The sequence below is a fragment of the Centrocercus urophasianus genome, unplaced genomic scaffold, assembly GCF_019232065.1.
Source record: "Centrocercus urophasianus isolate 14NV4802_14NV808 unplaced genomic scaffold, USGS_Curo_1.0 seq_12, whole genome shotgun sequence".
In the NCBI taxonomy this organism is placed as follows: Eukaryota; Metazoa; Chordata; class Aves; order Galliformes; family Phasianidae; genus Centrocercus; species Centrocercus urophasianus.
Window position 1 is genome coordinate 54,283,553 of NW_024884364.1, and position 27,023 is coordinate 54,310,575.

Consider the following 27,023-nt stretch of genomic DNA (forward strand, 5'->3'; position numbering starts at 1 on the left):
CCATGATAATTCGGAGACCCTAGTAGAATAGAGAACTATATTCAGATATCTCCTATTGCTTTTGTTTTTTTCCCCAGCTGAAAATGTGCAAGATAACAAGGGCTGTCTTGCCAGCCCTTTCTCAAGAAAGTGATACCTTCATGAAATAGAATAGACGGCATGCACTGGGCAAAGGCATTGAAGCCTATAGAGTTGTGGTAGGAGGCAAAGTCTGCTGAGATAGTTGCTATAGGACTGGACTGAACACGTAGATCAAGATGTAGGGAAGATCCATCCCTCCTGTTTCCTGGGTGGAATTTTTTCCAAACTTTACTCTGGATTTTGTCTATGTGTTGGTGAGGCGCAAACAGAAGCTTGTGACTGAGCTAGTAATTAAGCAGTATGGACTGTGAAACCTTACAGTCTTTTATTTCCTTCCTCTGATATAGGAGGATCACAGAATCATAGAATATCCTAAGTTAGAAGGAACCACAAGAATCACTGAGTCCAGTGCGACTTGTTTGGAGATACCCATGACTTTAAAGCAGCTGTGCAGGCATATTACAGGTCATTTCTTACAAGCAGCAGTGGATTGGTACTGCCAAGGTGCCGTGATTTTTGCCACTTAGATGGAGTGGAGACACTGCCACCAACAAAAAGGCTCCAATAAGACACAGCTAGCACCAGTTAGATAAACTACAGTTAGAACTGTAACTGTCAAAACTGCAAAAAAGAAGTGTAAAGGAAACACAGAGTGCTTTAGGGCAAGGATAGAAAAAGTTAAAATAAAAATACTGTATTAGCAAGGAAAATCCTCAGTTTGATCCCAATTTGCTCTAAGAACAATTTTGTATTATTTATCTGAGTTTACAACCACAGTTGTCTGATTTTTCAGATCTATCTTGGTGAAAATCTGTCTTTCCTCTATATGTGTGTGTGTGTGTACACAAGTGTGCCCTTTAAAGAAAAATGTCTTAGATGTGGTGCTTCTTAGGCAGTACTTCTGTAGTGTGTAAATTGACCTTAATTAAGAACTTCACAGAAAAAAATTTCCACTGGATGGTGCTGCTTGCTATTCTGGGAAGTAGATGGCATTGCTAGCTTTAAAAGGTGCTAGCACCCAGGCTCCACTTTCCCCAGAATATTATGCTTTTCAGTAATAATAGGAGTCATATTTCCAATGCTAAGTGTAAAAACTAATTTCTAAATGTCCATTTTCTATTCTCCATTGACTTTTAAAACTAATTTTTAAACACTATATGTTCAATTTTTGAAAGACTATCAAGCACAAACGTCTTGCCTTTCTTCACTGACTGTATATGTTGATTTTTTTCTGTTTGTTTTGTTTTCTGTTTGAGACAGGCAATAGAACATTAAATTAGCTTAATTGAATGTTGCTGTACAACTTCCACCCCGCCTACAGCAGAGTTTTAGAGGGCCATGAAGTTGTAAAATTTTAACAAAGTATTAAAACTGACACACACTTCTAATGCACACAATCATGGATGAGACTGCTCTGGGATTGCAGATGGTGTTTTCCTTCAGCAAAGACAAAAATAACATGGGAGAATGTAGGGAGCAGACTTGAAGTTTTGTGACTTTCTTCATTTAATTTCTTTACATTAGAAATTCTAATGTAGTTAGACTTTAGGATGCTGTGATAACTGGGGGAATACAAATGATTTCATCTTCTTTTCAAGAAAACATTCCATAACAGCAAAGGTTTTGCAAGACTGAAACTTGTTGCTAGGCCAACCTGTCAATATACAATAGTTATAATAGTTGGTTATGTCTGCCTGTGGTAGCAGTCTGGTTTATCATCTTCCAGGTAGCACCACCACGTTCTTTTCTGGCTCAGGACCTGATATCTCTACTTTAGTCACATAGCAAATATTTTTTGTAGGTAAAATATTGCAGGATTTATATGCTTTGAAACATAAAAATGATCACTGTCCTGTCTATTCACAGGGTTGTACTTTTTATTTGTCTGACCTAATTACACCAGGTCAGATTACAGCAGGTCCAGAGGTCCCTCCAAACAATATAATTCTGTGTTTCTGTGATTCATTCATCTTGGTGTATCTCTGTCCATTTTTACATCAAGACAAAATCCCCAAATACAGAGCAAATAAAAACACACACTTTCAACATTTGAGTCTGCGAGACTCTCAGACTATCAGTTATTACTGAATTTTCCTAACCAGTGTTTCTGTAAGGGGTATAGTTTTCTTATATCAGAGCCCTCCCAGCAGGAAAAGGCTGGAAAACACTCACTAATGACTTTAATGGAATAACTGCGAGATATGACAGACTCCTGTTTTTTTAATTTAACTAATTTATTTATTTTATATGAATCTCTTAGAAATAGGTATGATGGAATATGGTGATCCTAAGCACACATTTCGTGCTTACGCTAGTGCTATCATATTGAATTACCACTGAATTTTTTTGAAAATGAATAATCTATTTTTTTTTTTAGGTACAGTGATGTGTTTTTGATATATATTGACTTACAAAAATGAGGCTGATACTAAGATTTTCTAAAAATTAATTCTAGTGTAAAGTCTAATTTTACGATTTGCTCGCTGTGTGTAGGTACAGCATATAGATAATATCCTAATTTTCAGACAAAGATATAAATAGCTGTCCTTGCTCTTAGTGAGTTTTGCAATGCTTTTAGTACCTTTGGAATCTTAGAGGTACACAGTATTTCAACATCTGCTCCCCATGTGCTTGCCCCAAGAACTATCCCTGAATTCTTCATCAGTGTAAGATATACTTTCTAAACTGAGTTGAGCAACACTCTTCTGGTTCATTAAATCCCTGCAGAATTTACTTGCTACTACTTACCTAAGTAATTCTAAGGCAATTAATTTTCTGTTGTCCATTTTGCACTAGCTCTTGAGTCAGGTTCCCCGTGAGGGGTTCCCAGGCACAACGAGGAATGCTTTGTGGCTGAAGGAGCAGCAGATCTGCTTCTGCAGAGCTCATGTAGGGTGAGAGTGAGGATGGCTTTAGCTGCCATCACCAGCTGGGGAGAGGTATGCTGCTTTGCCTTTATCACTGGTACTGGTTAGATGGGCTCATTAATGTACGTGAGCATGAGGGAAATAAAATATGACTGGCTCCACTGACTTTCCTTTTTTTTTGCTCCTGTCTTGCCTATACCTGACTACAGCCTGCGTTTCCAGACTACTAGTTTATATTCTGCCCAGATTGTACAATTTGTCAGAAGTGGAGCACATTCCATAAATTGAGCATTTCCTGCCATTCAGCTTTGAAATCTGGATCTGCTGTGAAGCAGAGTTCAAAGTATCGTGAGGCTTTTTTGACCTTTGTTTTTTCTCTAACATAAGCACAGATTTTCAGTTATGTTAAATGACAGAGTAAGGAAAAAATATTTATGTTAGTTAGCAAAATTACTTTTTTTTTTTTTTTTTTTTCAAATATCAGTTTGGGTTTCAGTTTTTGATGGCAGTTTTAGGTTTTGTTGTTCATTTTCCAAACCATAAGTGGATCAAATCCACATGACATGAAAGACTGAAGTTTTGTCTGTATCTTACTAAAACTGTTGGATTAGTCCAAGGTAATGCAGAGTACCAAAATTTATGAAGTATATGATAGCAAATGGTAAAATGATCTTCACGGAGGATTTCTGAACATATGTACTGTAGCAGTTAAGTTAATACTGTCTTGACTGTATGTAGGAAAGACAAACTCTTCCTCTTTGAAAAAAATTCTTCTTCCTCTGCTGAGGATATTTTTAACACAGTAAAAACTAAAACGCTACTAAAACAGAAAAAGGAAATGATATAAAACATTAAGTCAGAAAAAAAATTTCCCAGAGCAAATTTTATTTCCATTCTCTTTGTCACTGTCCCCTGAGAATAAGCTGTTGAACTACAGACTTTGTGAAGTCTAAGAGGGATTTGGCTGTGGGTTTTATAGCAAAGGTCTCAGCTGCTGTGGAGGTGGGTGGAAAATGTATAAAGCTCATATGTAAATAAAGGTTTGTGAATAACCACCTCCTGTTGAAATGAAGCAGTGCTGCCAGTCTATCATGTGAAAATGAATTTTTCTGGAAAAGAAGTATTTTAACGCAATAGGCTTCAGTGGAGAAAAAAAACAGAAGGATAAGAAATGAACTGAGGCTGCATTTGAAGCTTTACATTAAAGTCACTGACAGTCATCTTTCAACTACCATTTATCACTTATAAAGAAAGACTGGTGGAAATAAAATATTGGGTGTGATGTATGATTTATCAAATATCTTCAGCAGCACATTTTAGAAATATGCATGCCCTAGATTTCAGCTAGGAAATGTATGCTCTGAAATAGCATACAGGTCACCATTTGCTCGTCTCCTAAATAATTTCCGTTTGCCTCCTGGAGCACTTTACAAGATAAAATGGTAGAATTTTGGATCATTTTTATAATGGTGTTATTGTAGTCTACCAAGAAATCTGATGAACTTTGTACAAAACTTTAAAAAGCACTTTGAAAGCATTTCAGATTGATAAAGAGATTTAAACATGACAAAGCTCTAGATTGTGTAAATCCAGTTTTCATTAAAGCTGTGGAAATGCATATTTTTGAATAACTTCAAGCACAGCATACTTGTTGCATAATTGATTTGGATTGTTTTGATTTCTTATGTTAGACTTAAATTCTCAATTTAGAGTATGGAAACTATCATACAAAATCAGCATTTGGCACACTATCGCACAGCAGGCAAGCTTTCTATAGATAAGAGACAAGCTTTCTATAGATAATTAAGAATAAAATTCTTATAAAACTATTTCTGATCTCTCCTTATTATGATTTCACGTTATGGTATGACTCTGAAGTATTGCTGTCATGATGCCCACATTGCTGATACTACTTTTAACAGGCTCCATTTTTGCATCTTTGAGTGTTTTAATTGCTTATATAAAATTGTGTAAATTTTCATTCTGTTTCTCAACTCTCAACATAAATGATATCCTGTATCAGTGACCTCTGGGCCTGATTTGTGCATTGAAAATATTAAAACCTGTGCTGCCTTGCTTTCAGTAGCAGTTTGTATTGAATTAACTATCACTTTGTAAAAGATAAGTGCTATCCTTTGCTGTTTCACCAGTTGAGCAATGCTAGGTGTTCTGTTCTGCAGACAAAGACAGGGATGATGGTGAAGATTTCCTTTCTATGAAGAGATTGTAAAATGAGGTGGGGATCTCTAGCATGCAAACTTTCATCCTCCTTGCCCATTTTGATTTTCCTTCTCAATGGCTGATACTTGATTTTTTAAAGAAATCTTTTCAGGAAATTAGCTTTTATAGGAAATGCATTTCATGGAGTGGTCTAAAATCATCACAATGTGGGGATCCATTTGCAGGATGGAAGAAATGGGTGAGATGAAAGTAAGATATTCCTTTGGCATTTGGCTTTGACAGAATGAGGAGGAACGGAAAAGGACATTTGGATAAGAGGCGTGTTGGAGAGAGAATGAAAAAGAGGTACTGGTATGACGTCTGCAGGATGGAAAGAATTTTGGTGGTGTTTTCTGTCAAAGGAATGAAGTGTAGCTGAACAGTAGTCCAGACAAGAAGTTATCAGTGATGGGGATGGGTTTTGGAAAGGAGAGATGAAATAGGGAGGAACGTTTAGGTATCAAAGAAAGATACATAAGAATTATTGATTACATCATGTATTTGATGAGGATACATTGTACAGAGTCTTGTGCTTAAATGTATTACAGCCGAAGCAACCAAAACTATGCCTCTCAGTTACCCAAAGCCTGTGTGTCTCTGGCAATGACTGGGATCCAAACTAATCATGCTTGGGCCAACCAATATCTGTGATGTTATAGACAGTTCCAACTTGAAAGGGGAAATCCTTATGAATCACTGTTCTTTCAGCTTAATTGTCTTTGCTTATGAAGTAGCATAAAGATATGTTTTCTCAAGGATGAGAAGGATCAAATGAATACGGATGGTTTCACACGTAAACTTGCAAAATTTCTTTGCGTTCAAAAGTCCATCAAATCTCTCAGCTTTCCTGAGGCTAACCGTCTGTGTCAATTAATTTCTGAGCTCTTTCAATTCTGTACCTGAGCTTTTGCTTATGGATTCTGATATTCATTCTGAAATGATGTTTATCTTCTTTTCAGACTTCCCAAGGGTTTGGACTGGGTCCATGCTATTTTCCAAAAGAACAATAATGATTTTTTGCCTAACATGACGCCTTCTGAATGTGAGATTTTCCAGAGATAAAAATAGTATAGGCATTAGATGGAACTGTGGTTCAGTGTGGCATAGCTTATGAATGGTATATCTTACTTTCTCCTTCTGTAAGCTTTTAAAATGCACATACAAATAAATGGTTTGTTTATGGTTTGCTTTATGTGAAAATAAAATCAAAGAGTCATCCACTTTTTCTGAAGCCTCCTCCAAAACTCATCTTTTGAATAATTATATGTCTCAGTGCTTTCCAGTTTTAATTTTGCTATGAAATTTCCACTTGATAGTTTGCTGAAATAAAGAGTTGCATGCTTGACAATATTTTTTTTGCAGTACAACTTTGTATCTGAATAGTCTTGATTAATTCTTCAGGATATGTTTTGTATGGGCCCCTTGAAAAATCACTAGGATAAAGGAACTGATGGATTACTCCATTTATATACTTCCCCCCATCCTTCTAGAGAAATTAAAGCAAGTTTTACCCAAAGATCATATCATAGCATCATAGAATGGCCTGGGTTGAAAAGACCACAATGATCATCTAGTTTTAACACCCCTGCTATGTGCAGGGTCAGCAACCACCAGACCAGGCTGCCCAGAGCCACATCCAGCCTGGCCTTGAATGCCTCCAGGGATGGGGCATCCACAGCCTCCTTGGGCAACTTGTTCCAGTGCGTCACCACCCTCTGTGTGAAAAACTTCCTCTTAATATCTAACCTAAACCTCCCCTGTCTCACTTTCAAACCATTCCCTTTGTTCTATCACTCTTCATCCTCGTAAATCCCCCTCCTGTTTATATGCTCCCTTCAAGTACAGGACGGCCACAGCAAGCTCATGGAAACTGAAAATGTAGTCAACCCAGTATAGTTAATTAAGAATACAAAGACAAAGGTCTTATGTGAAAAAATCAAAAGTAACAATATAAAATACCTAAGACCAATCAAATCTTGGAAAACCTGTGACATTTTTCTGAGAACTGTCAGAACTGATTAGTTCTGATTAGAAGGAGCTAATCAGTGAGAGTGATGATTAGATGAGGAGAAAGCCTCTAGTCTGAGGAACAACAGAGGATTGCCCAGTATCTTACCCTTTACTTTGTCTTGATAAGAAGCTGATTTTCCCTGGTTAATGCCTCTGCTTCATGTCTATCATTGGAGAGATCTGTGTGGCATAATTGCAAGATGCTGTTGCCAGACATTAGTTGTTGAGTATATTGAATGCCCCTCAATACTGTAGTTTCATAAAGGCCGTAGAAGTATATTCATATCAACACTCTGTACCTAGAGACTGTAGATATAATCATGAGTTACCACACACTTTTGTGGAAGCTTGTTGGAGATGGAATCTGTGCTATGTAGTATTATACCATTAGAACATAGAAACCCTCCTTTGCTACTATGACCAAATTATTCTTCTATGCATTTTGAAGATAGGACAATTTTTTCAATTGAATCCTAAGATTAGCCAGTTAAATTGTTTATTTTTCTATTCACTTGCCAAGTTGCTTTGTTGTTTATTGTTACTGTAAAAAATTTAAGTTCAAGGAAAAAATCAAAGCCAAATGTCTCCTTTTTTCTTTCCTTTCCTTTCCAAGTAGGTGGGAGAGCCTTGAGATGTTCGCATCCTATTGTTTCTTATCAGCAAAATATTTCTCATAAAAAGAAATATTTCTAGACTGCCTTATTTCTGTCTCAGATATAATTCTGGCTTATGTCTGAATATTTAGACACATTAACAATAAATGCTGTTGATTAGATTCAGTCTTTTGTAGTGTGAATATTATTAATTACATTCTAACTTTAATTGACTTATTTTACACAATCTGTGATCTTCCAGACATGGTAGATTAAATAATTACAAATGAGCACTAGGAGAAAAAGCAATTTTTTTCAGGGCATGTCTGCTTTCATACTTTCTCCTTGAGAATTTTAAGTGCAATTGATTCATTGGATATATAGGCATGGACAAAAGTTTGTATGTTGTATGAACTGTTGAAGTGTTAAAAAGGTATATATTTGAAGTATGAAGTATATGTCCTTCTTGAATTGAAAGCTTTTTGTAGAGAAAATGCTAATGTAGAAAGCCACTGTATGAAGGAACACTGCTATGCATGTATGAGAGGAAAAGCAAGTGCACAAGCTTATGAGATCTGTCTGCACCCCAGACTACAAAGTAGACTTGGAAACTCAATCTAGTGTGTCTCTGTAGGATTAATTTGCTTCAGGTCTGAGAGATTTGCTTTAGTCTTGCTTTGTAAGTCATTGTAGTTCATTTGGAGATGAAAAAGCACAAAGAAAGATTGAGGTGGATCACCTCCTGGTCGTGTCTTCTTCCTGTGGGCTGTGAAGGGAAAGCAGGAAGACTAGCTCAGACTGGGTTGCCCAGTATTTTTATTCTTAAGTTGGGCAGATGGATTCCTTTCCTTCTCAGGTGAATGGATGGAAAATAAAAAAAAAAAGTCATGCTCAAATCCCTTTTCTTTATCCCACAGTGAGACAAAGTAATCAGCCACTCCCTCCTCAGGTGTTTTTTCCTCTTTTGAGAGGACAGTGGGGTAAAATAAGGAAAAAAAAAAAAAAAAAAGAAAAAAAAAGAAAGAAGGAAAGGAAAAAGAATCAACTATAGGAGATTTTATTCTTTCAGTAATAAGGAGATGCTAAAAGGATTCTTTGATTGCCTCTTTTCTTGCAGATCGTTCACAGGACTCTTGCAGCGATGCTAGGCTCTTTGGCAGCTTTGGCTGCATTAGCTGTTATTGGGGAGGTAAGTTATTGAACTGGAAGTACTCAGTTTGTTTCTTTCTATGATATAAAAAATTCCAGAGAGTGTTATGTTGCAAATGGACGCAGTGGTCTTTTTAAAGAGAGTGAGATGGTAGGGAAGATATTGGGTTGAAAAAACATCACAGGGAAAACAGAAGAACTTAGGGTATGGACAGGGAGAGGAGAAAAGTCAACTGATACATTTTGTTCTGATTTATAGGGAGCTGATTACAGATATTTTCAGTTTAATTCAGACTTTAACACTGTTATTTTCAGTGATGTTAATATACCAATCAAGCTGCATTTCTTTAAATTCCCCCCAGCTTGTTCGCAGCTAAAGCTATATGCTTTTGTTCTCTAAGGAAAAAGAAAAGTTGGGTTGTACGATATAATTCTGTTATCATTTATTTCTGTAATGCTATGTAAGGAGCAAATAGATAAATAAACCAAGAACTTAATGTAGACTTTTGATAATGACTCACTTAGGATGTTGCAGTACTTTTAATTAGTTGTAGTAGAAGTAAAAATAGTAATAAAATAATAAGAGATTTTTGGTGTGCCTTAAAGGAGTGCTTATTAATTTCATTCGTGGCTTATTTAAATGACTCACTAATTAAATGGAGTTTGTATTTCATAGCTAATCACAAGTTAGCTGCACCATGGTATTCACTGGTAATTGTATTTTTTGATTGCAGAGGCCGAGTATGGTCAAAGTGGTAGAGTGGATTGATTATGAGACACTGGCACTACTGTTTGGAATGGTAATTAAGATATATCTCCTGCTCTAAATATGTTGAAATTCTCACATTCAATATCTAGATGGATTTGTTCTGATGAAAATTTATTCCTTACGGTGTTTATCAAAAGGATTATGAACAGACCTCTGAAAGGACCTTTGAAAATTTGGATTCAGGTTCTTTTTTTCTTCTGTAAAATTGTGATAACATACCAAAAATATAATTGAGGTTCATAATAGGAAAGACCTGTTTAAGTGCCAAGTATTATCACTTGTCTTACTAATTTTGTTTTCTCAAAACCTTCCCCAAACACACTTAGCTGGAAAAAAAGTCTTCTGTTGCCTCAGTGCTTTGTTTGGAACCAAAAAGAGAAGACTCGAAAAGGAGGACAAATATTTGATCAGATTATAATAATACATTATCTTAATCACTTTTGTCCAGAACTATTTATGGTCAAAAGTGTGGTTTAACTCTAACATGGAATACACAGTGTATGCAGACAAAATTGCTGCTATCTGTTGACAATCTGAGCCTTTTTTTATTTCCTGACAATACTCCCCACCCTGCTGTCCTGCCCACAGAAAAAGAAAGCAAAAAAAACCCATAAAATCTATTGGCGGCAAAGTTGGATGGACTGGCAAATTCCCAGAAATGTTGGAACGTGCAGAAGTTGGTATCTTCCGTACTTTGTAGTGCATTACTGCTGAAAACTCACAGTTATTGTCTTACCTTGGTTGATGACATAAGGGAGATACTTTGAATCTTTCATGTATGATGCCTACTTAGTCATAACAAATAAATTAAACCAGACTAATTTAGAGACTGTTTATATTGAGAACAAAATTTCACTATATGATGATATTTGAGGTGTCTGACGGCTGTACTGGATATCCTGATATGATGATGATTAGATTCTCAAAACTTTGTCAAATATGAAAGACATTTTTTAGGGACATAAAGTACATCACATTGTTTTTGTGTAATAATATTTGCAAACTATTATTTTTTTTCTTCATTTTTTGGTAGATGGTTTTAGTGGCCATATTTTCAGAAACTGGATTCTTTGATTACTGTGCAGTAAAGGTAGGTTTGTTTTAGTACTCTTAATTATTATTAAATTAATTGTTAGTATTTAGTAAGATCTTCTGTGATATGACTTGGTATAATAGGAACTTTTTTTGGGCAGTTTACATCTATCATATTGCAAGTGACAGTGGTCATCTTGTAATTTTGAAAAAATCTCTCAGGAATGAAAGGAAGCCCTTAAGGCAATTCAGGTGGGTTTTTTTTTTTTCTTCCTCTTTTTTTTTTTTTTCTGGAGAAAGGCAAAGGCCCCCAGTAGGGTACACAAGTATATAAACAATATAGAGCTGAATTATCCCACTAACTTCCCCAAGACTGTAGTTCCTCTGTAGCTAAAATCTTTATTTATCTCTGGCAGTAGGAGAGAGGAAATATGGGAACAATCAGTTTTACAATCACAGATGATAAATGACCACAGACCTTTGCACAGCAGTAGAACCAAAGAATGCATGAAAAGGGTAATTCTGATGGATTGGCTGTAAAGCAAGTATTACCTATATTGAGGAACTCCTTCACCTGCTGCAAAACTTAATTTTCTTGAGAACTGTGGAAAGAAATAAAACAAAAGCAATAAAAAAGACTGCTTTGAGCAAAGAACACCTAAAGAAAATGTGGGTGGATAGGTGCCCAAGCTGTATTGCCCTGTCAGTGCTTCTCTGAGGACAGGAAAGGTATCCCATTGTGTGGAGGTGGTGGGAGGGCTGAACCATACTAATCCACTCAGCCTCAAAGGCAGAAAGTGGGAACTCAGCCCTGCTCCTACCACAGACCCCCTTTGTGTCTGGCAGTGGAGCATGGGGTCTCTTCACATTTGTTTCTTCCTCTGCTTGGTTACTTCTGAGAATTGTCTTACTGCTAAACTAATTAATATTAGAGAGGGCACTGCTGGAGGTGCATGGAGCTTCTCTGAGCTCACTGTTGTTTCACTGTTGTGAGGTTGTTTATCTGTCATTTTTTCTAAAGTTAGATGGAACATTCCAGCCCTTTGATTTTGATGCTATTTGTTTGTTTTTATCAGGCTTATCGATTCTCTAGAGGCAAGGTGTGGGCCATGATTACGCTTCTGTGCCTTATTGCTGCAATTCTTTCTGCATTTTTGGACAACGTTACCACAATGTTGCTCTTTACTCCAGTAACCATAAGGTACTTCATTGTTATGGTCTTGGACTTAGTGTTTTACAGCCAGCAATCAGTAGTAAATCTATGTGCAAACATGCTTGTTTGGACTTTTCTTGGTCATCTAAACGGAAATCAAAACTTCAAATACGCCTATTTTAGGAGGGTAAAGAGCTGATTTTTTCAAAGTGATGAGTTGCCGTTTTCCTTCAGTGTTGGTGATGAGTATATATCTGAAGCCTGTTCCATTGGCAGTTGCCTTGGCAGCTAATCGCTATGATTTGTCTCCATATCTGAACTGCAATAGCATATTGTACCACTAATCCCTTGCAGGTGATATTGTTTCATCCTGGAAGGAGGGAGAATATTTTTAATTAAAGCTACCTTGTTCTTTAGTGGTTAAATACTATTTTGTCTTTTAATTTTTTTTTCTTTTTTCTGAAGTTTAGCCCTTTTAGTGGGGGTTAGAATACTTCCAGATTTCAAGTAGAAGTCTTCTTTCTGAATATGAAATTGAATTTTCTCCCTACTGGTGATTATGACATTGGTACAGTTGCAGACCAATTTCATGATGTAAGGTTAGATATTTGGAACAGCAACTTAATTACTTTAGGATTATGTAAATTAATAGCACCAGATTTGCAATTACATTATATGAGTGTGTAATTATAAGTACTGCTTAACATGAATTTAACCTGTGTCCAGTTAACCTGGTTTAGTTTCTGAAAGATCTACGAGATTAAGATGATCCCAAGTGATGTAATACTTGCAGTTACTGTCACATTAAAGTACACAAAATTCTATTAGGATATGGTCCTATTTTATGAGGTAGTATAAAACAGTAACAAACAACAACAAAAAAAACCACAAAAATAAACACATAAAATTGCAAGTGCAATTTATTCTGGATAGGGAAACCGTAAATGAAAGCTTCATTTGTTTTTTGTCTGGTTATATTTTGAAGAGAGCACTTTGCCCTATTCCGATTAATGATTTCACCTGTAACAGTAAGCGATTACTAAACACTGAGTTTTATTTATCTCTGTTGCAGGATATTTTGTATTAAATGCAACTGGGAATGAATTGAAAGCCAAATGCCAATGCATTATGAACTACTTTTCACATGCAGAGCTACTGTAGCATTTATTCTATTTTATGCCAAATGCATTTGTAACACCAAAGTTGCAAAATATCACCAAAGCAAAAATAATTTTCTCTCTCTTCTAAGCCAGTAGTTGCCTATTTCTGAAATTATGTAATTCTGAAACTTCATGGTGGGAATCAGTTTTTCTGTTCTTATCTTTTCTCACTGCCATTGTCTTCAGCCTAAAGCTTTGATCCATCACGCTGTGCTGCCATTGCCGTGGAAATAAAAGCCTGCAGAAAATGCCACTCATTCTGTGCATATAAGGATTTAGACTGTCACTAATAAGATGTAAAACATGATGCTTGTTTCTCTCCGTGTTTTGCAGTAGGCTGATAATTAATAGCTAACATTCTCAGCTATTGTTTATTTTCAAGATACTTTGTTGCTGGGAACTGGGAAAGGCTATAGTTATTCACATGTGAAATCATATAATTGGGGTAAGTGTGCTGAGAAAGTTCAGTCGACTGGTTCAGTTTGCATACTGGGATTGTGCTGTACTTCAGGATTGGCCTTGCTTGGAGTACGTCAGAGATTAATTCTTCAAGTTACCACTGGACTCATAAAAAAAAAAAAAAAAAGCCACTAACAACAACAGGACATACACATAAACAAAAACAACAACAAAAAGACAAACCAAACACTAAAGGAAAGCTAACTTTACAAACACTGGAAAAGAAGGAGTGAGGAAGATCAGCGTACAAGTATGGTTGTGGTATAGTGCCACAACGGTTACAATTGGGCTACTTCTACTGTACAGCACACTTCAACTGCATAATTTTACACTATTAGGGGAAATAAATGCAGTTTTTGTACAGTTATTTCGTTCTGGACTTTTTATGTACTGACATTTGTATTGGCTGACAGTGCTTTTTCCAGTTTTTAAATTGATAATCCTGGTGACAGGTAAGTGTATCAAGTTAAGCTTCTGTGCAACACTTTTCTCTTTGAAATATAGGTTTTAATAATATAGACTTAGAGCCATAAAGCTGAACTCTTCCTTCAGGGAAATGACTGGCAGTGCTACAAGGAATGAGATCCTTAGGATGAGAGCTCACTGCCCAGCCTTTTCTGTATCCCATATTAAGTTGGAGGGGGCAATAATTTAAACCTTTGAACGGCCCCTTGAAAAGCAGAGTGGATTTTCCTTCCTGCACTGTGGTCAGAAGTGAGTACAGGACATGTAGTCCCAAATCACCCTGGCCTCACACCTTACCATCAGGCTTTAGGGAATGGGGAAAATTGGGAGAAGAATTAACCAGGTAAAGCTAGGCTGAAAACAGGTCTCTGATATATGAATCATGGCTGATAGATATCCTGTCTTCTGCTTCTGCTCCCCACATGACAATCAACAACTGAGGATGAGTGCAGAGCTTGTGGTTACCCATATCTTGGTGTGACCTGAGGCCCATGGCTGAGAAAGTGTATAACACTGTGAATATGGTTTTAAATTTGAAATGCAATTCTCTGTACAGCCTGACTCTTGGGATAATTAATTACTTCTAATTAAATGCTTTTTTAAGCACATCAATTTCATTGCCATTGACTATTGCGTTATAAATGTAAAATATATGCATATTTTACATTGATAGTTCTATAATTACTGAAATGCTTATAAAATTTAAAGTTCAGTCATACACAACAAACACGGGCATGCAGATGTATTAATTTTAACATCTTGCAGTTTTTCCATTGGAAGAACTTTGTTTTGTAAATTGTATAGATTTTAAGATTTAAGGGAATTTGATCAGAGGGTAAGATGTTAATTTCATTTTCTTTACACTGCAGGCTCTGTGAAGTACTAAATCTTGATCCAAGGCATGTCCTGATTGCAGAAGTAATCTTCACAAATATTGGGGGGGCTGCCACAGCTGTTGGGGATCCTCCAAATGTGATTATTGTTTCCAAGCAGGAGCTGAGGAGGCAGGTGGGTACTGCAAGCTGCTTTTCTGCTAAAATTAAGTTCTGATGCTGATTTATGCTGTGATGAACCTTTTATTCCCCAGACAGCCATATGAACAGAACACAAACAATTTGTCCTGCCACACTATTTCTTTCTTATTAGGATGATCAGACAGAGAAGAGTGATCTTCTGGGAGCAAAACTGTGATGAAGAATAGACTTTTTGATACAGACTGAGAATACTGGTTTCCTTTCTTTATTTTGGGGGATTTTCCTTGTCAGTGACAAAGTGAAGAAGGAATAAAAACAATGGAAGGCTGTAAATGCAGAAAGTTTCGAAAAATAAGAAATGGATACAAGAAAGAAGATGAAAATCTAAAGCTTTTGTACAGAATGAGTTTTCTCTCAAAATTTAAATATATTGAGATCACTCAGTTCCTTCTTAGGACTTTAAAACCAGGTATAACTGTCCGTGCACACCACCCCCACACCATGAGAGGTGACACTACTCCTGTAGACCTATCACATGCAGCCCAGCTGCAGGTGATGTCTTTATCCTCCAACCATGGCCCTTTGGGATATGGAGAGCTGAGTGGGGCTTCTGCATGCAGCATGGGCACAGTTGTCTCCCACCTTCTACCTCCCAGTGCTATCCCCAGGTACAATGGGAGATTCTAACTTCCTTCTCTTGCCTCTTCCATTTATGGATAAAATTGTTTCTTCACTTTACTGGGTGACTGGTACCAAAGGGAAGTTTACGGTGCCAGGTGCTGAGTGGAACAGAAACACTCCAGACACCTGCCAATTGAAATGTGCTGGTCACACTATCTCCTCCCACCTATATGGCCCTCTCCATCCTGTAGGGACACCAAGCCACCAAGCAGGTGTCTTCTATTTTATACAGGTTTCATAAACGCCAAATAACTTTGTCACTAATGCCATACATAAATTCAAAGGAATTTGATGCTAGTATATGGGCTAGTATGAAAATATCTGTGCAAGAGGAATGTGGGTTTTTTCTATAAAAGTGTTTTGTTTTGGTTTTTTATTGAGTCAGTTTTTTTTAATCACAACAGTTCTGTTGTGTTAAAAATATTATTTTCTAATTAACTGCGTACACTCAAATTATTTAAATACTGTCCAGGTTGGAAAATGTCTTTGAAAGTTAATAGTGTTGAATTAATTAAATGTTTACTCTCAAAATATTTAAAAGGTAACTGCAATTAGTTTTGTTGAACTGTGACTTTGGAGACTGCAATATTCTTCACTAAAGATCTGATTGCTAATTTTTATATTTTTAAACATAAAATCAGTGCAATTTTTTCAACTTGTCTTTTCTAAAAGAAAATAATTAGCACCTGCCACAGAGGTCATTTTCCAAAAAACTCAGGAACTCATCATTTCCATAGAAACTTTAGCAGGGGCCACAAACACAGGAAGCAATTAAGCCATCACATTGAAAGGAAACAATTTTTATTTTACTTGAACGTGGTATTGATAATTTTAGGAGGACTCAGATGTACAAATACTGTAGCAAACTTGACAAATACTGAGTTCCAAATTCTGTACTTGAAACAAGCAGAAAAACTTTGCAAGCATTTTAACTCTGGAGTATTTTCAGATCTGAGTTGGACCACAGAAATAAAGGCGTCAGAAAATAGACAGAACCATGAGACTTGTTCTTCTTTTCTGTGTTCTCATATGTTACATCTCCGTATCTAAATGAGAGAAGGTCAAAGACATATCCTTGGCTCTGAGGTGGTATTTCATCTGTCTTCACTATTTTTGTCCCCTTTGCTTATGGCTGAGGAGATCTGCCTGGTAGAGCGCTAAAGCAAGAGTGAGGGCAGGGAAGGATCATCTGGATTCCTGCAGTCTCTGCTATTGGACTGATTTCTCTGTTCCTGATTTTGTCCATCTTCATTAGCAAGCTTCCTTTTATTCAGTAGATATAATGTAGATGTTGTCTTTTTTTAGGAAATTAATTCTAGTAACAGGTGCTGTGAGGATGAGATATAGGATCAAACTCAAGCCTGCATTTAAAATTTATGGAATACCTGCTATATTTGTATTGAGTAAAATTTTTTTTTTTTTTTTTTTTTTTTTTGAGTGTTTCAGGGGTAAAAATTCTTGAATGCAATTGTTTATTTTAGTGATGTTTTGGAAATATTTCATGCAGTATTATTTGAAGGGTCTATTCCTGTTTCCTGCAGAAAATTGCAATTGGTTTTTCCTCTTTAGGACTTTATGAACAAAAGTTATATTTTTATCTTGAAGAGATATGTGCTTCATACTTTGGGAACTCCATTTTATGTACATAGCATGGCACAAATCAGCTCGAACCATTCACTGCTTTCAGAAAGGTCCTCTGTCTTTGGGTACTTCCCAAGTATCTGCAATCATACCTTTGAAATTGGAAATTACTTGGGCTCTAAGCTTAGGATGTGATTACAGAATCTTAAGAGAATGAATGGTGAAGAGGTGTCTACTAGTGTATCAAGCTTTAATATATCTAAAAGTGATAATGATAAGAGCAAGGATAATTTTATCTTATGCTAACCACTGGATTGTATTCTCTCACAGGACTCTGGCTATTTATAGTGTTGTTATGAAGTGTGATAAAGCTTGTGCTGTTTATCTGATGTTTTCAAAAGATTTTGGACATTCAGCATTGTACTCAAAGTTGCCATTTGACATGAATTCCCCAAAAAACGGGCAGCCATCAGGATCATCTGTCCTGCATTAAAGAGATTTTTAATCTTTGTGCTGAAATTTAGCATGCTGCAATATTAGTTGGTGTTGGTATTTCAAGGCAAATTATGGTGCCAAAAATCTATGAATAGAAGTAGATAATTCTGACCAATAGAAGAGAGAAAATCCTATGTATGAATCTGTTAATGTATTTCAGGCTCCAGCAGATTGTGAAATGGATTCCCATAGCTTATTAGGCTATTCTTATTGAGTTTGCTTGGTAAAACTTTTAATCATTTTGTAAATTGCCTGTTCTTTCTGTCAGTGTTTCATTGATTTCTTTTCTCAAGAAAGATGAAACCCTAAGTAAGGTACATGAAATAAAATGTATGGCTTTATGGCAGATTTCAGATTTTTTTTCCTATCTCTGCATGTAGTGATTATTAAAGAGTACAGTGCAGGACAAAAAGCGGTGCTCATCAATATCTCAGATACCTTAATGTAACTGTGTTAGACTATCAGTGATTTCTGTCTCAGCAACATCATGAGCAGCTCCTCCTGAGACAACACAAATCTCAGTCACTCGGCTGGAAGGAATGTTTAATCCAGCGTAGAAATAATAAATCACTTTCACTCTTCCTCATTTTATTGGCTTTAAAAAATTTAATGAAGGGCACTCTGAGTAGAAGCCCAGCATTTGTCGACCTCTGAATTACTGCACCTAGTAATAATTTTTGTTTTCTCTTTGCTATGAAATGGCTTTATTGTTCTGGCAGTGTCTGAATTACTAGAAGTTGATTTCACATCTCCAAAATCAGTCAGCCCCCAACCTCCCCCATGTCCTTGGACAAACAACCACAGTAGACCAGGATGAAAGAAAGCCAGTGTTTAAGGAAAACAGAATGACGCTTCCTCCTAGGGCGAAACTGATATATTTGACTTTGTATTTAAAACCATAAAGCATAGAAAGATGCCCAGTATTTCAGCTTTGAGTCTGTAGGCAGTGGAACCTTTAGGTTCTTGTTTTGTTAAAACGAAATCTTTAGATTTTCATTGTTGTCTGGAGAACAGCAGAAATTTAACACAATCAGCATAGCCTCAAGTAAGGGACATTTGAGGCATGCATTGTATTTATCTGATGGATTGAAATCCCCTGGAAGAAAGTATTTCTTGCCTATTGTGCATGTCAATTCTATTTCAGTCTATTGTTCAGAAAATCTTTATGAAAATGACATTTTGTTGTATGCAGCAAATGTGGAGCACTTTAAAGTATTTTTATAAATGCTGAACCTTAGCCCCAGCAGTGCAGAGAACTCAGGCAGTACAAAAAACACATGGAGCATGAATATTTGCTCTGTGTAGATGTTGCATGTCCTTACTAGAGAGTGGGCAAGGGAGCAAAAGCCACTGATGAAGTGTGCCACAGTCTTGGGATCCTTTTCTATGTCCCTTCTGTCTGAAGTACAACATAAATCCTTTGTAACACGGCAGCAAGGAGCCCAGGGATCTCTGTTGTTATGGTTTCTCTGTCAGAATAACACAGCAATGCATCACTACATTCCAAGACTGTGGCTTTGATAATCTCCTTCCTCTTCATCCCGTTCCCTTTCCTATTCTCTATTTTCCATTTTGGAAGATAGAAATGATCTCTAAAAGTTCTCCAAGACTCTGCCAGTTAACTGCTAATTATTTGGCAATGTGTGAAATCTACTTTCTCTGGTCATGAAAACATATTTTGTGTACTGGAAACATAGTCTGTGTACTCGTGCTCTTTAAGATCTTTATCAATGACATTGATGATGGTATCAAGTGCACCCTCAGCAAGTTTGCTGACGACACCAAGCTGAGTGGTGCGGTTTACATGGTAGAAGGAAGGGATGCCATTCAGAGGGACCTTGACAGGCTAGAAAGGTGGGCCTAGGTGAACCTGATGAGGTTCAACACGGCAAAGTGCAGAGTTTTGCAGTTGGGCCAGAGGAATCCCAGGCATCTGTACAGACTGGAAGGAGCGGTCCCTGATAGCAGCCCTGTGGAGAAGGACCTGGGGGTCTTGATAGATGAAAAACTCAACATGAGCCAGCAGTGTGCCCTTGTGGCTCAGAAGGCAAATGGTATCCTGGGCTCCATCAAAAGAGGGGTGGCCAGCAGGGACAGGGAGGTGATTGTCCCCCTCTACTCTGCTCTTGTGAGGCCCCATCTTGAGTACTGCGTCCAGGTCTGGAGCTCCCAGTACAAGAAAGACAGAGAGCTGTTGGAGAGGGTCCAGACGAGAGCCACAAAGATGATCAGGGGACTGGAGCACCCCTATGAGGACAGGCTGAAGGAGCTTCTCAACCTGGAGAAAAGAAGGCTGTGGGGTGACCTCACTGCAGTCTTTCAATACCTAAAGGGAGCCTACAAACCGGAGGGGAATCGACTCTTTGAGAGGGTTGATAGCTGCAGGACAAGGGGAAATGGTTTTAAGTTGAGGGAGGGGAGATTTAGGTTGGACATCAGGGGGAAATTCTTTATCCAGAGAGTGGTGAGGTGCTGGAACAGGCTGCCCAGAGAGGTTGTGGATGCCCCGTCCCTGGAGGTGTTCAAGACCAGATTGGATGGGGCCCTGGGCAGCCTTGTCTAGTATTAAGTGTGGAGGTTGGTGGCCCTGCATGTGGCAGGGGGTTGGGGATTCATGATCCTTGAAGTCCCTTCCAACCCAGGCCATTCTGTGATTCTGTGCTAAGCACCCAGCCCCAAGCACCAGAATGTGCAGCAAACTGGTTTCCACCATGAGCCCTTTTAGCATGAGGAGCAAAAAGGATTATACTTGGTGGCAGTCTTCCTCATGTACAGGGTACAAGTTTTACAAGGTGCTAATGACCATCAGGTTTCATTTTTGTGCACAGACTCTTGAGGATCATTGGAAGTACGAAATGAGGAGGAAAGTTGGGAATGAGGTATGGGAAGAGAATTGGATCCAGCCTTGCGCTATCATGAGCAATATCTCTGTGCAAACTCTTTCCATAAATGTTTTCCATGTCACAAAATGATTTGTTTCAGCTGAATTGGAAGGCTATTTTGCGATCAAAGCAGAGCATAATTTTTTCTTGCTTCTCAAAACCCTCAGATACAAGAAAAATCAATGCGGTGATATTATGAAGTTCAACAAAATTTTGTATCTCAGAGCAGATACTCTTTTTAAAGTTAAAAACTCCCAATGTCAAAAATTAGGCTGACATTTTTTTTCTCTCATGTTGGTGTCTGCAAATCACTCTTAAAGGCTCATTTGTGTCATCAACTGCGTTAATTCTGACTTTTAAGAGTTTGTGACCTCTATCACATTTCAATTCCTTTCAACTATCAGTCAAACCTTCCTATTAACCTCATTGTTTCTGTTTGCCTTTGAGATTGATGTGATTCTCCTTCCCATAGAGAAATTAGTTTTGTAGGTTTTAAGCAGCACGTTTCTTGTGCTGTATCTTTTGTTTGAGAAGCTTCTGCATTGCAGAACTTTAATAACAAAGCACAATTGTTTTGCTTTAAAATTGTTTCTTGATATTCAGAACTTCCAAGCAAGTGACTTTGTAAATCTTAGTGACTGTGTTAATAGAATTGACATTGAACTTAAATTCTATTATCATATCATGGGAATGTCACCAGCTTGAACTCCAGAGTTTCCAAGTAATCTTCAGGTTCCTATTTCTTTTCTTCTTTCCAATAGTAGCAATTAGATTCATGCCTGAGTATCTCTGCAGAGAATACTCTGCCTGGAAATAGGTGTTCTCTCTCACAATGTGAACATGTTGCTGCCAGATTAAGGAAGATTTGTGGTTGGTTATTGACAGTAGGTCAGGTGCAAATGTAATTTTTCAGGTTTTGGTAACTGTAGGTTGGGAATATTCTGACCTTACTGCATTGCTCCTCAACCAGCTTTTTTCTGGTCATTTTGTTACTCAGAAGATAACATTTTTTTTCCAGTCAGATTTAGGTATAACTGTTTTGTACTTTCGGTGTTTTTAAGTCTTATGTCCCAGGTGTTTGTATTCGTGCTTGAAATTTATTTAATTGTGCTTGCCTGAAAACTATTATTTTTTTTCTTAAACAAAAAACACCATCTTGCTTCTTATGTGAAATCCTGGTTCTGATAGGCTTATTGTAAAATACATATTGTTATCTGTTTAGGACAAAAAGTTGGCCATTAAAATTTAACTATTCCTGTGATTCAATATGATTGAAAATGAATGTAGAGTGATTTAAGTGATTATAGAGATTATAGTGATTTTTTTTTTTTCATCTGTTTTAGGTAGCCTAAATGTACATCAGAATAACTTGTAATGTTATTTTTGAGCTCTCTGAATTACATTGTAATGTAGTTATTTTCCTTGAAACAGATGAAATGCCGTGTGTACTGTACAGGGAACTTTATTGCTTTGTATTTATTGATGATTTCTAAAGTGTATACAGTTGAATACTTTTCCCTGTAGGTGTTATAGGAAAGTAACTGATTTTTAATTTGGGTTTTCAATTGCATTTCCAGGGATTGGATTTTGCAGCCTTCACAGGACATATGTTTATTGGAATCTGCCTTGTTGTTCTGGTTTCCTTTCCTTTTCTTGGACTTCTTTACTGGAACAAAAAACTGTATAATAAGGAGCCGAGTGAAATCGTTGGTAAGAATGAGCATTAAAATGTATTTATAAGCATTACTTTGAATAAGAATATGTTTGAAACACAAACTGACCACTGCCTTCTACGGTGTCTTCAGAGGGAAGTGCCCATTTTCCTTCAAACTCTCATTATCTACTTTTACTAATAATTGTAATTTTAATCATGATATTTTCTGGCTTCTAGAAATGGATTTCTTTTTCTTGTACTAAGCTTGAGGTGTTGACACAAACTATTAAACATATTCCAAAATTTAGGGGATATCTTCCAACATTTAAAAGCAAAAGCTTGAACACCAAGGTGTTCTTTCTCAGTATAAGGACCATGTGCTCAAGGTGCTGATTTTACAGCTTAGGTTCAGAAATATGCTGGATTTTCCTTATAACAGGCATAGTACACTGATGCCATCCCCTCACTGTTGGTTTTCTCCCACTGGATTTTTTCATCAATCTTTCCCTGGTTTGCACTCAGTGAAGGTTGTTTCTTCAAGAGTGGAATAATTTTTTCAACTTTTCCCACCCTTAACTTCATCTGTTCTACCATCTCTGTAATTTAGAATGATTAAATGTGTCTCCTTTATATTTCTCGCTTAAGTTGTTTAAAAAAGTCTTGATCAATCTGATAGACGCATATTTTCTTTCATCTATAAAATCATAAGCTTTTTAAAAAAATTATTTTAAGAAATCAAATATATAAAATCACTGTTGGATTACCTTGAGTAGTACAAATTTTTCACTGGCATATTTTTGCAAGTGAAACACTGTTCACTTTTTAGGGACTATCATATTTCCCTCAATTAATCTCCTGGTAATCATTGTTACTTGCATCTTAGTATGTTCAGATGTAGCAGTCTTATAATTGTGTACCATGTGTCCTTTCCCATAATCAGCAACTCCATTTTTACTGCAAAGCTAATCAGTAGCTGCTCAATTATAGTAAATGCTAAAGCAGTTCTTTTTCCATTGAAATTTTATGTGAAATGGAAAGAAAAAGTGACAAACCCAGACTTCATTAGGAGGTAGCTGGAGCAATTTGGATTTCCAGAAGGAGCATAATGTGTTCCAAGGTGCTTTCAGGGGTTCTTCCATCTCAGGTGGTAATGATTCTGTGATCACTCAAAATGGCTTGTTTGAAACAGCTGTTCTAATCAGCTGAATATCTGCCTTCCCTCGTCCTGTCCCTGATTAAGTAAGATATGTGAGACTTACCTGGCATATTATTGTCCAAAGATTGTTTCAGCTTGTTATGTTCCTTGGGCTTTTTCTGACTTTTCTGGGTTACGTAGAATATTGAGGTCAGATAACTACTAATTTTAAGAACAAATAATACTGTAATTCTGATGATAAAGTGATATACTGATTTCAATGCTGTAGGTTACCAGTGTCTTTAAATTAGTGGCTTTTAAACTGAACTTCAGCACTTGTAGAGAAGAAAAAGTGTACATTTCTTCCTCAGCAATACCATTTACCTACAGAGGCTTGAAGCACAGTATATCAAAAAACAAAAAAAGGGTCTGAGCAACTCAGCCATGAAAGGCATAAGCAAATTCTGAGCTATTGTGAGGACTTTTTTGAGTGCGACTTTCAATTCACAGAACTGCATCTTGTTCTATGATATTGGAATATATGATAGAATTAGGGTAGTAAGCTGAATTTTAAACGGAGTATGTATACTGTTTCCCAATAGAATACGCTAGACAAAATAAAAATACGAGTGACAGAGGAACAAATGTTGCTGTTCTGCCTCCTTTCCCCTGATCCCAAAAACATTTTCTTACTTTTAGCTGAAATTTTTACATTTCTTGCATGTTAGCTATGTGCTACTTTGTCCCTTGGAAGCATGACAATACATTGCTCTGTTTCAGCTATCATGATGTGGAGCTGTAGACTACAGTGCCTGGGAAGGTCCTTTCCCCAGGGCAGTGGGTGATGTAATCTGGTATTATCATCACCATTTTTGCTAAAGAATATAAGCTTTCTCTTAGTGCAATGACTGATTTGGCACCAGTTCTCCATTTCTACTGTGTTGCTTGCTTGTGTTCCGGACCATTTTGCTTGCTGAAAGAGAGACACACTTATTGAAGCAGGAGGGTTGATGACAGAGTAGGGAGCACGTTATGCTTCAAACGTAGCATCAGCTACATCTGTCTGTATCTGCTGGGAAAATAGTGCTATGGTAGTAGGATTGTATGTAATGCCTACAACAGAAGAAATTTTCTAATTAATCTCAGTCATGTAAAGTGCTTCATGTGTGGGGAAAAAAAAACAAGCAAACAAAAAAACGATACTGTTTTCCTCAATGTGAAATTTGCTAAACAGATGGGTGAGCAAATCTGTTTCTTCTTCCATGTGGAGCTTTGCAGCTGCTTCTCTAGCAGCTAGGGGAAAAAAGGGGAAAGTAAGAGGGGAAAAAAATAGGTATAAAACTGTGATTATTGTTCTGTTGATGTGAACACCCCTGCCTTTTGGAGTTATGAAATGCCTTGGGGAGTGAATCCCAGGACATGTGGTGTGGGTTAAGGGTTAAAAGCTTTGTTACATTCTTGTGGCATAAGAGTCTTCCTTGCTGCTGGAGGAAGTTTCCCTTCCTCTTTTTGCTATGAGGCTTACCTGGGTTTCCATCCGGATGTAGGTTGGTCTTAGGCCAGCTGAACACCCTCAAGCTATAATACCTTTGAAATGATTTTTCAAATAGATTCATAGTTTATTTCTGGTCTGGAGGCATAGTTTATCAGTCATGGTTTGTCAGTAGGCACCTAAGAGTGCTGAAAAAAATGAAATTTAAAAAATGATTTAGTTGCATCAATTGTGTCAAATTGATGTAGGTTTAAATTTTGTATTTTGCTTGGTTTTGGAGGGTTCATATGTTCTCTCTCTCTCAGACAAAGCTCAAGTTCACTCTAGGGGCCACTCCCAGAGATAGCTGTTAGATAGCAGTTATTTACCAAATATTTGGATTCCTGAATGCTGCATGTCTCTCCAATGCTACCCTGGCTAGCTCTGCATCCTCTAACGCTGTTGCATATCTTCATGCTGTGCCTACACCATGCTGTACAACCTTTGGGATTAACACTGGGGATGAACTACTATATGATAATCTGTTGGACAAACCCACTATTATTTCAGACAATTTCATGGGGAAAAAAAAAAAAAAAAAAAAAAAAAAGCCTGCATAGAATGATAACTATGTCCAGGGTCTCAACGACAAGGCAAGAGCAGAGTGGTGACCCAGGGTATAAGGTGTCGTGGAGCATCATTACAGCTATGTGTGTCACTTTGCCTCAGAATTTAGTCCTGTTTTAGTTAATAATGTTACTAATTTGTTTGGTAACAGTAGGAACTGGTGCATGCTAGAATCAGTGAGAGGTAGGTCATGTACATAGCTGGATGAAATACATCAGTATATCTCTGTCCTGTGTAATGCAGGTGCTTTACTAACAGCCAGTGAAGTATTACTGGCGTTTAACAGTGCTGTTGAAAGCAGTGGGTTTGCTTGATTTGGAATCAAAAGTAAATAAATACAGGTTATGGAGGTTCAGGTGACAGATCCAACAGGCAAATTATGCAGAGAATAATGTCCAATGAAAGGAGTATTTCAAGATGTTTTCAAGCTTTTAGCTCCAAGCTAAATCTAGTTGGCAGATGAGCAGTTCACATTGCTATTAGCTGTCCTCACCCAAAATGCTAAATTCATCACAACTTCTTGTCAACTTCTTTTACAATCAGTTGTGATTAAACTCATATTGGGAAATGTTTCTCATGCCTAGAATCGAGTTTTTTGCTAAAAAAAAACCACATCACAGAAGAGAGAGATCAGCATGTCTTTGTGCATTTCGGTATATACCTTTGAGTTTCAGAACGGAAAAGGACTGATTTGATGTGAAGGATACATGAATACTCTAAATTTTGCCCTATTTTTTGTTATAGGCAATACCCATATTTTGAGCTCGAATTGCTTTCTCAGATCCCAGTGACGGGAAGCATTTCTAAATCTTGAACAGCATAAAATGGGAAAACTTGTTTTATTTCTTCTCTGCAATCCAGTTTGTACATTGAGAATGAATAGTTAATAGTGTATGGCATGAATAAAAAATGTTGCTTTCTTAGATATTGTCTTGGAATCTAAGATTGTAACTTTCTTATACTTTCATTTTAAACAACAGTAGGACTTTCAGCTTTGAGGGGACTGGATAGTCTTATGCTCCCTGTGGACCTGCATGCTCCTTTTTGGTTAATGTAGCTGAATATGTGACAGTCATGGCTTTATGTCAGAAAATGTTCGCCTTCTATTACTTTCACCTTCAATACATTCCTAATAATCAGGAATAAAATAATTATAGTTATTTACTTTACATGGAACCCAATTTTTTAAAACATTTACAAACGTTTTATGTTTAAAATCTTTGTATATGTCCTTTCTGGTGCTTTAGAATTGATGGATTATCCCTCTCAGGAAGAGGAAACTGTTGATCGCTCTTTCCCTGTTTTCAAGTGATATATCAAATATTCTGACATTGCAGAGTATGGGAAATATGACAAATGCATATTATTTTCTGAATGCATTGATAATGCTGCCAGCATAAAAAGGCTGCTGTGATGACTATACCTGCCTTATTCAGAAAGAAAGTATAGTGCAGTGATATTTTGAAAGAATAGAGGAGCACTTTACAATTTTATTATGTACATTCTTCATGGATGGAGTCATCAAGTTACAAATGGGAGGAAAATTCTTAGGAATCTTCAGGGTT

The 27,023-nt window shown here is 37.0% G+C and overlaps 1 protein-coding gene across 1 annotated transcript in view; it reads left to right on the forward strand.

Moving 5' to 3' along the window:
* The window catches only part of OCA2 (OCA2 melanosomal transmembrane protein), a 232,421-nt gene that overhangs the window by 44,674 nt on the left and 160,724 nt on the right, over window positions 1-27,023 (forward strand). Inside the window, exons 9-14 of the mRNA XM_042810547.1 lie at window positions 8,889-8,960; window positions 9,655-9,720; window positions 10,723-10,779; window positions 11,798-11,922; window positions 14,828-14,966; window positions 22,149-22,281. Of these exons, the coding sequence (XP_042666481.1) occupies window positions 8,889-8,960; window positions 9,655-9,720; window positions 10,723-10,779; window positions 11,798-11,922; window positions 14,828-14,966; window positions 22,149-22,281 (592 nt within the window). The remainder of the gene's footprint in view (window positions 1-8,888; window positions 8,961-9,654; window positions 9,721-10,722; window positions 10,780-11,797; window positions 11,923-14,827; window positions 14,967-22,148; window positions 22,282-27,023) is intronic.